General features: G+C 40.8%; 1 protein-coding gene across 6 annotated transcripts in view; it reads left to right on the top strand.

Moving 5' to 3' along the window:
* PHF20 (PHD finger protein 20) overlaps positions 1–12,477 on the top strand; it is a 120,002-nt gene that overhangs the window by 92,125 nt on the left and 15,400 nt on the right. For all 6 annotated transcript variants that reach the window (XM_057703180.1, XM_057703181.1, XM_057703179.1 and 3 more), the window contains 2 exons: positions 9,166–9,265; positions 12,112–12,307. In XM_057703180.1, the coding sequence (XP_057559163.1) occupies positions 9,166–9,265; positions 12,112–12,307 (296 nt within the window). The remainder of the gene's footprint in view (positions 1–9,165; positions 9,266–12,111; positions 12,308–12,477) is intronic.

The following is a 12,477-nucleotide window of genomic DNA, read 5'->3' as shown; positions in this document are numbered from 1 at the left end:
GAAAGCTCAAAATGAATAATGTTCACTTTTAAGTTCAGAAATGTGAATGGCTGGCCTCTTCCCATAAGGTCTAACATGCAGTTGGGGTTGTGATGATAGTTGCCAACTTGGAGCATTTCAGTGGCTCAGCTGTTTTCCTCTTTTTGTGAGACAAGCCTAATGAACATGGCCATCGTATGGGTGACTTTTCCTAAACACCATTGCTATGTAGTCACTTTGATTAATCAGAGATGGGAAGAAAAGCTTTGTTCTGAGGACCACATAATACTGAGTTAGCCTAGCAGTACAGAATTATGTGTACCGATGGGCTCTGTTGTCTTAATGTTAAGCTTGGAGTGTGGACGTTTTTTGTTTTGTCTTCTGAAATAGTCCTGTTTTATAAAACACACCCATTTGTAGAATCTCTGAAGCTCAGTGGAATATAGTTCAAAAACTTATGTAACATGAAAAGCATTTTGTTGTTGTTGTTTTCAGTAGAATTTTTTTTTTTTATGTTTGGCTTTTAAAAGCATGTTGAAGATCGTTAGTTTTCATCCTGTCTCTCTGGGCGTGTGCTCACTTCCGGGCCTTGGAAGCCTGATTTGGTCCTCATTTGTCCATAGAAATCATTAATGGGTGAGTAATGAAGGCCTCTCCTGGCAAGGCTCTTCTGGCTAATCGGTATAAGAGACACGGTTCTGATCCACCATGGTACTTTCTCCATTGACTTTTCTGTAAGTGGCAAGGATCGTGGGGTGTTTGGGGGGTAGAGCTTGAAGTGCCATTTTGTGCTGTGAAGAAACTAAGTTTGGAAAAATTGAGGCCACACCAGCTGTCGCATGGCAGTCAGGAACTGAATTCCATGTCCTGTGCTTCCCAGGCGCCACATGGGCCTTCCCCCAGCTCAGCTCAGCACTGTGGCTTCCTGTCTCACATTGTGGTGGTCATGAACTTACTTAGAACACCCTGGGTTTTGTTGTAGAAGATTCTTCTCTGCTGTCTGTCCACTTGTTGTCCAGCTGGCTTTGTGTTACAGGGGCACAGTTATTGACTATACCTGTCATTATGAGCAGTGTACCTTTTCCACTCAGGAACTTGAGCAAAAGACATAAATTTAGAGAGAGCTGGCTTGAACAAATACAGTTTAAACTTTTAAAACGTATTCATCTAGTTTTAAATGTATTCATCATCTAAGTTCAAATGATTTTTTCTTAAAATAAATTTTAAACTTACATTGCTAATTTGCACAACCCTAGAGTACATTTAGAATTTGTTCTCTAGAAGATTACTTTAGAGAAATAGTTTTCCTTGATCATTTTCATTATTTGGTATCAATATTGCTCATATATATTATTATTTGATTTTATTTACTAGTGCTAATTTAAATCACTGGAAGGTTAAAATCCTACTTAATAATCATGAATGTTTGAGAAATTTAGATACCACATAAAAAATGAACATCAGGAAACCCATTTAATATTTAAATTATTTTAATTGCTCTAGGGCAGGTTTTGGCAAACTTTTTCTTAAAGGACCAGAAGATAAATATTTTAGGCTTTGGGCCATGTGATCTCTGTCACAACTACTCAACTGTGCCCCAGGTAGCCAGAGGCAATACAGAAAAATGAAATGAGCATGGTTATGTTAATATAATACTTTATTTTCAAAAATAGGACTCAAGCTGAATTTGGCCTGTGGGCTATAGTTTGCTGACCTTTGCCCTAGAGCAACCAATATGTAACATTAGGTGACCCCAGTGAAAATTGTGTAGCAGCTTTAACAAGAAAGAAGCCCATTTTAAAAACTTGGTTTGCCTTCCCTGGAGGCAGCCCCTGTCATCTTCATGTGTATCACTCCAGAAACATTCAGTGGCTAAACAAGCGATGAGTATATTCTCTCCAATATTTTTCCTTTCTTTTTGTGATAAAATATTTACCATCTTAACCATTTTTAAATGTATGTGGGGCTTCCTAGGTGGCGCATTGGTTAAGAATCCGCCTGCCAATGCAGAGGACATGGGTTTGATCCCTGCTCCAGGAAGATCCCACATGCCACGGAGCAACTAAGCCCGTGTGCCCAAAAAAAAAAAAAAAAAAAGTATGTGGCATTAAGTGAACTGGCGTTGAGTACATTTACGTTGCTGTACAATCATCTTTTTTTCTTAAACACGATGTTATTTTAATACACAGTGTTTTCAACTTTTCTTTTTCATTTAATGATATATAAGTTGAAGACCATTCCACTTTCAAATCTAAAAAAGCTTCCCCATTCTTTTTTATGGCTGCATAATGGATGGATCATCATTTATTTAACTCTTCCCTTGTTGATGGACATTTAGATTGTTTCTAATCTTAACAGTGATGTAATGAATAATTTTATGTAAGTATACCTGTGGGACCAAGTTTTGAAAGTGGAATTCCAGGGCCAAAGTATGTGTGCATTTATTATTTTGACAAATACTGTTATTTGTCATAGCAATATAATATAAACCTTCCCTGGTGTACCAAAGAACAGTCTTACCAGCGCCCTTGTCGGTACAGAGTACTATCGAACTTTTTTATCTTTGCTCTTCAAATAAGTGAAAAAACAATCTATTAGTATAGCCATTTTGTAATTTATTTTAATAAACTTAAAAAATTTTTGTGATTGTGATTTTCTGCATTTTCCAGTAGCTACAAAGAGTAAAGCAAGGATTACCCAGATTATTTTTACCCAGGGATAATCACTGTTATTATTTTGGAATACACATATACATATACATGTATAAATGAAAATTATACTCTATAGTCTTTCATAAGAATAACACTTGTATGATGAAAGTAGTAAATATTTATTATAAAAACTTCAGGCAATACATAAAGGTATGAAGAATTAATTGATATTTACATGTAATCTCAGAATCTAGAAATACTAATGTGTGTGCATATTATTGGGCTGGTTTCATTTCATGTTAATTTATATTAATTCAAATTCCCTTACATTACTTTATTCTTCTAATGGTTGCTTTAAACATCTTTTTTTTTTTTTTAAACACAATAGGTTTAATTATGATATAGGTATACAATTGAATACAAAACCCAATCACTACGAATAACATTGGAGATTAATAACATTAAAAAACACGTCATGCATTTCTGGCGAGGACTCCTTTTAACCTCAGAGCAAGACTTGAAAGTAGGTACGGAAGAATCGACTCTAACTTGCCCAAAGTCATGCAATTAAGTAACGAAGCCAGGATTCAAACGGAGACCTTCAGAAGCTTAACACGCTCACACTGCCTCCTAGGTTTTGTGCAGAGGAGGGATAAAACCCTAAGTCACAAGGTTACTGTGATAATTGAGTGAAATAATAAACACAAAGTTCCTACAACACAGTGGACATCCAACACCCAGAAACCACTAAATAACTCGCTCAAGGTCACACAACCCGTGGTGAAACAAAGATTTAAACAAGGATTTGAATTTTGTGTTCCCGGGAACGCGTAAGAGCTCCAGAAGCTTTTTGTGGCTTTGACCCCTAACACAGAGTCTGTGTGGACTTCCCTCTGTCCCGTAAGAAGCACCTCAGAGGTCAGGGAACACCCAGCTGGCCTCTTCACAAAGGAGGGAAGGTGCGGGAGTCGTTAACAGGGAGCTTTGCATTCTGCCTCCTTTTTCCTCCTCCCAGCTTTTGTAGCTCCTAGCATACCCTTCGATCGGCCGCCGGACGATTTCCGGGGTCGAAAGTCAAACATCTTTTTATTTAAGATTTTTTTCCTTTGACCTGCCTGTTCGTGTCCTTTATCCAGTTTTCTGTTGGATGGTTGATCTTTTTCTTTTTTTTTTTTAAGCTCTTTATTGGAATATAATTGCTTTACACTCTTGTACCAGCTTATGAGGTACACCAAAGTGAATCAATTGTATTTATATACATATCCCCATATCCCCTCCCTCCTGTGACTCCCCCCCACCCTCCCCATCCTGGCCCTCCAAGGCATCACCCATCATCGACTTGATCTCCCTTTGTTATACAGCAACTTCCCACTAGCTATCTGTTTTACAGTTGGTAGTGTATATATGTCTATGCTCCTCTCTCACTTCGTCCCAGCTTCCCCTTCCCGCCACCACCCCCAGCCGTGTGTCCTTGTTTGTTTGTTTGCTTGTTTTAGATTCCATATGTATGAGTTAGCATACAATATTTGTTTTTCTCTTTCTGGCTTACTTCACTCTGTATGACAGACTCTAGGTCCATCCACCTCATTACACATAGCTCCATTTCATTCCTTTTTATGGCTGAGTAATATTCCATTGTATATATATGCCACATCTTCTTTATCCATTCATTTGTTGATGGGCATTTCGGTTGCTTCCACGTCCTGGCTATTGTAAATAGTGCTGCAATGAACATTACGGTACATGTTTCTTTTGGGATTATGGTTTTCTCTGGGTATATGCCCAGTAGTGGGATTACTGGATCATATGGTAGTTCTATTTGTAGTTTTTTAAGGAACTTCCAAACTGTTTTCCATAGTGGCTGTACCAACTTACATTCCCACCAACAGTGCAGGAGAGTTCCCTTTTCTCCACACCCTCTCCAACATTTATTGTTTCTAGATTTGTTGATGATGGCCATTCTGACCAGTTTGAGTTGATACCTCATTGTGGCTTTGACTTGCATTTCTCTAATGATTAGTGATGTTGAGCATCTTTTCATGTGTTTGTTGGCCATCTGCATGTCTTTTTTGGAGAAATGTCTTTTTAGGTCTTCCGCCCATTTGTGGATTGGATTATTTTCTTTTTCAGTAGCAAGCTGCATGAGCTGCTTGCGTATTTTGGAGATTAATCCTTTGTCTGTTGCTTCATTGACGAGTATTTTCTCCCATTCTGAGGGTTGTCTTCTTGTCTTGTTTATGGTTTCTTTGTGCAAAAGCTTTTGTTTCATTCGGTCCGATTTGTTTATTTTTTATTTTATTTCCATTATTCTAGGAGGTGGGTCAAAAAGGATCTTGCTTTGATGTATGTCATAGAGTGTTCTGCCTATGTTTTCCTCTAGGAGTTTTATAGTGTCTGGCCTTACATTTAGGTCCTTAATCCATTTTGAGTTTATTTTTGTGTATGGTGTTAGGAAGTGTTCTAATTTCATTCTTTTACATGTTGCTGTCCAATTTTCCCAGCACCACCTATTGAAGAGGCTGTCTTTTTTCCATTGTGTATTCTTGCCTCCTTTGTCAAAGATAAGGTGCCCATATGTGCTTGGGTTTACCTCTGAGTTCTCTATTCTGTTCCATTGATCTTCCTTTCTGTTTTTGTGCCAGTACCATACTTTCTTGATCACTGTGGCCTTGAAGTATAGTTTGAAGTCAGGAAGCCTAATTCCACCAACTCCGTCTTTCCTTCTCAAGATTGCTTTGGCTATTTGGGGTCTTTTGCGTTTCCATACAAATCGTAAGATTTCTTGTTCTAGTTCTGTGAAAAATGCCATTGGTAATTTGATAGGGATTGCATTGAATCTGTAAATTGTTTTGGGTAGTACAGTCATTTTCACAATGTGGATTCTTCCAATCCAAGAACATGGTATATCTCTCCATCTGTTTGTATCATCTTTGATTTCTTTCATCAGTGTCTTATAGTTTTCTGCATACAGGTCTTTTGCTTCCTTAGGCAGGTTTATTTCTAGGTATTTTATTCTTTTTGTTGCAATGGTAAATGGGAGAGTTTCCTTAATTTCTCTTTCTGCTTTTTCGTTGTTAGTGTATAGTAATGCAAGAGATTTCTGTGCATTAATTTTGTATCCTGCTACTTTACTAAATTCATCAATTAGTGCTAGCAGTTTTCTGGTAGCATCTTTAGGGTTTTCTATGTATAATATCATGTCATCTGCAAAGAGTGACAATTTTACTTCTTTTCCAATTTGGATTCCTTTTATTTCCTTTTCTTCTCTGATTGCTGTGCCTAAAACTTCCAAAACTATGTTGAATAATAATGGTGAGAGTGGTTGGTCATTTTTGTACCCATTTGTATAAGCTTTTTTTTTTTTTAATTTATTTATTTATCAGGCTGCACTGGGTCTTAGTTTCAGCATCTTTTAGTTGTGGCATCTTTTAGTTGCAGCATGAGGGATCTAGTTCCCTACCCAGGGATCAAACCCAGGCCCCTTGCATTGCGAGCCCAGTATCTTAACTGCTGGACCACCAGGGAAGTCCCTGTATAAGCTTTTTGTAGATATGTTTTTGTATCAGGTGTGAGAACAGTTACAAATATTTGTACCCACTTTGTCATCTGTCTTTTGTCTTACAAATTTTTTGTTTTTATGAGGTCAAATATATCAAACGTTTCTTTAATGGCTTTTGAGATTTCAGTAGCAGTTGCTTCCTCATTGGAAGTTCATGATAGTTTATAGAAAAGTCAATAAAAGAATTTTTCTTGGTTTCTTCTGGTATTTTTGAGGTTTCATCTATTTTTTTTAAATTAATTAATTTATTTTATTTATTTATTGTCTGTGTTGGGTCTTCGTTGCTGCACACGGGCTTTCTCTAGTTGCTGCGAGCGGGGGCTATTCTTCATTGTGGTGCACAGGCTCCTCATTGTAGTGGTTTCTCTTGTTGTGGAGCATGGGCTCTAGGCGCATGGGCTCCAGTAGTTGTGGCACATGGGCTCAGTAGTTGTGGCTCATGGGCTTAGTTGCTCCATGGCATGTGGAATCTTCCCAGGACAGGGCTCGAACCCGTGTCCCCTGCATTGGCAGGCGGATTCTTTACCACTGCGCCACCTAGGAAGTCCTCATCTATTTTTTTAAAACCATATAAACATTTGATCCACCTGGAATTTATCCTCATGTAAGGTGAGGGCTCTTGCTACCCAGCTGTCCCAACACCATTCCTCATTATTGAAATGCCATCCTTATTCTATTTCCTGTGCAGTTTGGATCTCATTCTGGATTCTCTCTTCCTTCCATTGATCTCTCTGTCTGTATATTTACTTGTACAATTCTATGTTATTTTACCTTTATAATATTTTAAAAATATATGGTAGGGCTAGTACCCCCTTTTGTTTTTGTTAAAAATTTAGAAGCTGTTAGAATCAGCTTCTGTATAGTTCCAAAGCTATTAATTTATTATTTTATTGGTGCTACATTATTTTTATATATTAATCCAAGGAGAACTGACATCCTTATAATAATGACTCTTGCTATGCAGGAGTAAAGTACAACTTACCATTCACTGATTTAAGTCTCATGTCCTTCAAATATTTAAAAATTTTCTTTATACACACCTTGCATGTTTTTATTCTTAGTCTTAGATGTATTCTTAGATATTTTATCTTTGCTGTTATTGTTCTTGTTCACTTCTAATTTTAAACTTTTTGGGAATTCCCTGGTGATCCAGTGGTTAGAACTTAGCACTCTCACTGCTGGGGATGGGGGATCCTGAGTTCAATCCCCGGTCAAGGAACTAAGGTCCCACAAGCCGCATGGCACAGCTATCCTGCCTCCTCCTCAAATTTAAACTTTTTATTTATTTTTATTTTATTTCATTTATATTTTTTAAATTTTTTGACCTCGGCATGAGGATCTTAGTTCCCCGACCAGGGAGGGAACCCATGCCCCCTTGCAGTGGAAATGCAGTGTCTTAACCACTGGACCACCAGGGAAGTCCCAATTTAAGCTTTTAAAAAATGAATAATGTGTATTAGCCAGACTCACATGAGAAAAGTTACTTTGAAGTTTTCAACTTAGGTGTATTTAATTCAATTTTGGTGTATCCTAGTTTTTAAGATACGAAGTTATTGGTGAGGCATTCATTCTTAATTATTAGCCTGTTTTCTGCTACTAACTGCCTTTGTTGTCTCACACTCTTTTCTTTCCCTCTGAGCCTTAGTTCCCTCACTGGAAACTGAAGAATCTGAATCACATCTCATCTGAAGTCTCTCTTCCAGCTCTGCCCCTATTGATTCTGATATGATTATCCATAAAAGCCCTTTGATGCTGGGGCCTATCTGTCTCCAAGTGGTTGAGGACTGTGAGCTTGGGACTTTCTCCCTTGTGGCCAGGCTGGTGGTGGTCCCCACTCCAGACCATGTCAGAAACTCACTGTCCACCTTCCAGAGCTGTCCGTTTGGTTGGGTAGTTAAAGGTTTAGGGCCCTGGTTTGGAATTGCTTGAAGTATCCTAGTATCTCCTTTGGCATCCTTTTCCTCTCCATTCCCTCCTGTGGACCCTTAGCCCTTGGGCTTACTATCCTCAGGCCAGCCACATGTCTGTCTCCCAGTGCTGCCCTCATCCTCTGCTCCTTTTCCATCTCTGCCTCCTGCCCCTTCTTCTCCCTTTCTCCCTTCCCCAGGGAAGGCAGCGGCACCTAGGGGTTAGAAGAACTAGCCTTGCAGTTAGCCAGGCTTGTGTTCTGATCCACTGTTGCCTCTTCTCAGCTGTGTGACCTTTGGTAAGCTTTAGAGAGAATAAATGCAAACTGCTGGCACATGGTTGCTCCAGGAGGCATCAAAGTGAATTAGCCTACTCATTCGTAGCGGTGATAGGCTCTTAATACCTAAAAGCTGTGTGCTGGGCTCTGTGATAATGAGCTTTGACATGTGACCCATTGATTCCTCACAAATAGCCTCACATGGTCGGTAGGAATAGTATCCTATTTTGCAGATGGGGAAACCGAAGCCCAGGGTGGAGACGTGACCTGTGCAAGGTCACACGGCTAATGAATGTCCGAGCCAGAATTCAAACTCAGGTTTTTGTCTTTCTAAGTTAACTTTCCTCTAAGGACCTAAACAGTTTTTCCTCTGTCTTTATACTGTGATCAGAAAAGTGAAAGTCTCTAGAAATGGGAGTGAAAATAGTCATTTTTCTGAGATCCGTACTGTTTAATCTGAATGTTCTTCCTCTGTGCTGTCCAGCACAGTAGCCACTAGCCACATATGACTGTTGTGCACTTAAGATGTGGCTAGTGGGACTAAGGAACTGAACTTTAAACTTAGTTTGTTAATTTAAATGTTAAGAGCACAGGTGGCTAGTGGCTGCCGTATTGGCCAGCACAGCTCTGGAAAAGTGGTTGCAGCTCAACTCCCATGTAAGTCAGTGGGGATTGCTCTCCCTCCCTCCTCCTTCCACCTCCCACTGCCCCCTCCCCCACAGGTAGGTCTTATTTTTGGGTGGAGGATTCCTTCTAAGTTTTAATTTTTGTTGCTTCTTTAATTCTAACAGTGTGAAGAGTGCCAGTGCTGGCAGCATGGGGTCTGCATGGGATTACTGGAAGAAAATGTGCCTGAGAAATACACCTGTTATGTTTGCCAAGACCCTCCAGGTAGAGATTTCTGGAGTCAGGGATATTAACAGTATGTAGCCTTTTCCTTAGCACAGCTGGCGGTGAAGCAGCCTGAGTGTCTGTGGTCTTGAGACTCATTTCTTCAGCATCGGCTAGACTGCCTCCTCCTCGCCTTTCTGGCTAGATCACCTGGTGGCCAGTTGTCCTGAACTTGGCAGTAAGAGAGCATGTGTGAAGAGGTTCACCTAGTGGAAGGCTTGTCCTTGAGCTAGAATTTGTGTGTGTGGTAAAAATCATATCACGTGAGTTCTACCCTCTTAACAAATATGTGAGTGTACAGTACAGTATTGTTTATAAACTATAAGCACAGTGTTGTATAGCAGATCTCTAGAACTTTTTCATCTTGACGTCTGAAACTCTCTATAAACTGTGGAATGCTGTGCAGATTTGCATGTCATCCTTGTGTAGGGCCAGGCTGATCTTTTGTTACTCAGTTTTAGAATATGTGTTGCCACAGTGAGCACCTTTTCTTGAGAGTCCATGAAGGTGTGGGCTCTGTCCTTGGCTTTTCAGGACTGTGGAGTCTGCCTTGCACTGCATCGTTGCCACCTGAAAGGGAGATATGCCCTTGAGGGGATGGGGAGAGGTGTGTTTGCAAGGAGCCTGTCTGCTACCCAGAGCAGTGAATTACTTCCTTAGGATCAGTTCGTTTCATTGTTCCTTGACCACAGGGCTGGCTTGTGCTCTTGAGTTCCCCTTTCCAGAAATCTCAGGTGGATGATAAATCTGGTTCTTGTCTTGCTGTCAGTGGGATGGTGACGTCATCTCCATTCATCACCTGTAAGGTCACTCCCCTTGGGTCCAGTCCCATGATCCCCTTACAGCTAGACAATGGTTGAGAGCCTCTGCTTCTGTTATTCCTTTTAGTCATATGAGGTGGGCCTGGTAGGAGCTCCTATTCCTATTTTTGCTTATGAGGAAGAAGTTGATGCCCAGGGATACATATGACTATGCTAATCTCATGACACAAATTGGAATTAGAACTGACTTGTGGGACCAACTCTTTTGATTTTTCTGGTTGTATAGGGAGGCACTGGGCTACCACAGTTATTTTTCCAGCCAAATAGGTCCCCCTGGGCCTGCTAACCTCTGCTGTGACACTGTGTCTTCTTGTGTTAGATTAGTCCATAGACAGAGAGCAGTCTGCCTTTGTTTTTCCCTTTTTCTCAAGGAAAGACTATGGTCAGAAGATTAGTCCATGAGTCATAGGGTATAATTGATGGGCAGGATCTCAGAGACCACTTAGTTTAGCCTTGACATTTAACAGGCAAGCAACAGGCCCAGAAGGGACGTGATTGGCCTGAGATCACCCAGTTAGTGCCAGATAGGAGATGACAGCTGGTGTCTCTGACCTTTGTCTTGTAAAACAGGTAGTGCTGCTCTGAATCCTGCTGCTCAGGCTACCTCTGTGGCAGCTGCCTCTGAGATTCCACACATAATCCTCAGGGCTCCTTTGGGGCACCCTTTAAACATCTCTTTTGTCCGCTTTGTTGTCTCTCTCTTTCCTTCCACTTTTTTTCCCTTTTTAGAAGTCATATATACCATCTTCCTCAATCACTATGCACTTTCTGAACTTTTATAACTAAATTGCCAAGACTGGGAATAGATTCCTTGAACTGAGCACTCAGTGACTGTCACATTTATTGAGTGTGTTTGATTCTGCAGTCTTGGGCCAGAAGTTTAACCTGACAGATCTGTTCTTTAGAGGTTACTTAAAGATGTTGTTAATAGAGTCGAGGTGCATCTCCACCATGTGTCTTAGTAAAGCCAGAAAGAGCCCAAGGACCTTGATAAGGATTGTTATATTAGGGTTTTTTATAGCCATGGAGAGGTGAAAGCTGTTCCCTGGGCTTTTACAGCAGGAAACACTGCCAAGTCACGTGAGGTTGTGCTTTCAGTCCTTCCTTAGTATCCCTGTAGTGAACAGGACCGCTGAAGCTGTTCAGTTCATCTGTCATTGTAATAGATGGGAAATGGAGGTCCAGAGAAGGGACTGGGGGCCTGACCATTCATTTAGTTAGGTGGTAGGTAATAGTTGGAGGGGGACTTGGGGTTTCTTTCCATGTGATAAATCCATTCAAGATGCCTTTTGCCAGACACTGGGGATATAACCATGAACAAAACGGTTCCTGTTCTTCTGGCTCTTAGTGGGGTTGGGGCCAGAAACAGATGTCAAAATAAGTCATATAAACAAGAACATGTTAGGTAGGGATGAATGCTTTGAGGGGGCAAAAGACCTCAGAAGGGGAATTACTAGGAGGCACGGAAGAGGCTCTCTTACTTTGGGAGGTAACAGAGGGCCTCTCTGAGGAGGTGGTAAGGAGCCAGTCCTCCATAGGCCTTGGGGAGTAGTGAATAGTGCTCCAGACGGGGTGGGGATGCTTGAGCAGAGGTCCTAAGAGCTTGAACGTGTTCCAGAAAGGGTGGGACAAAGAGGGCAGGAAGGAGCTGGGTCTGCAGGCCTCATTAGACCAGAGTTAGGGCTTTGGCTTTTCTTCTGTGCACAATAGGAAGTCATTGAAGGTTTTAAATGGAAGAGGGAATGATGTGATTTAAATTTAACAAGATGTCCAAGTTGCCACTCTACCTCTGGCCAGTTGCAGAGATAAGGAAATTCATATACCTTTCTCACTGTCTTAATCCCAACACCTAGTATAGAGCCCAGTATATAGTAGGTGCCAAGTAAATGTACACTGGATGAATGAATGAACAAAGTGAACACACCAGTCCATCCTTCCAGTAGTTCGTGTGCTAGTTGTGTGATGATGAAATGGTCTGGGTTTCCTTCAGACCGAAGATTAACTCTCTCATTGTCACTGCTTTAGGTCAGAGGCCTGGCTTCAAGTACTGGTATGACAAGGAGTGGTTGAGCAGGGGACATATGCATGGCCTGGCATTTTTAGAAGAGAACTATTCCCACCAGAATGCCAAGAAGATTGTGGCCACCCACCAGCTTCTCGGCGATGTGCAGAGAGTGATCGAGGTTCTGCATGGCCTGCAGCTCAAGATGAGCATCTTGCAGTAAGTGTGGCACCTGAAGCTTTGGGGATGAGTCTGATTTGGCATGGGCAGAGGGCAGGATAAATGTGAGAAATTGGAAAGCCACAAAATCAGTGATAAGATGGATGAGTTTGAGACCTTTATTAGAAATTCTCAGTTACATGATATTCTTTATTTAAAAAAATTAACTC

Source organism: Hippopotamus amphibius, chromosome 12, assembly GCF_030028045.1.
Source record: "Hippopotamus amphibius kiboko isolate mHipAmp2 chromosome 12, mHipAmp2.hap2, whole genome shotgun sequence".
NCBI lineage: Eukaryota > Metazoa > Chordata > Mammalia > Artiodactyla > Hippopotamidae > Hippopotamus > Hippopotamus amphibius.
The sequence above is the reverse complement of the archived record's forward strand: the minus strand, read 5'-3'. Positions and strand labels throughout refer to the sequence as shown.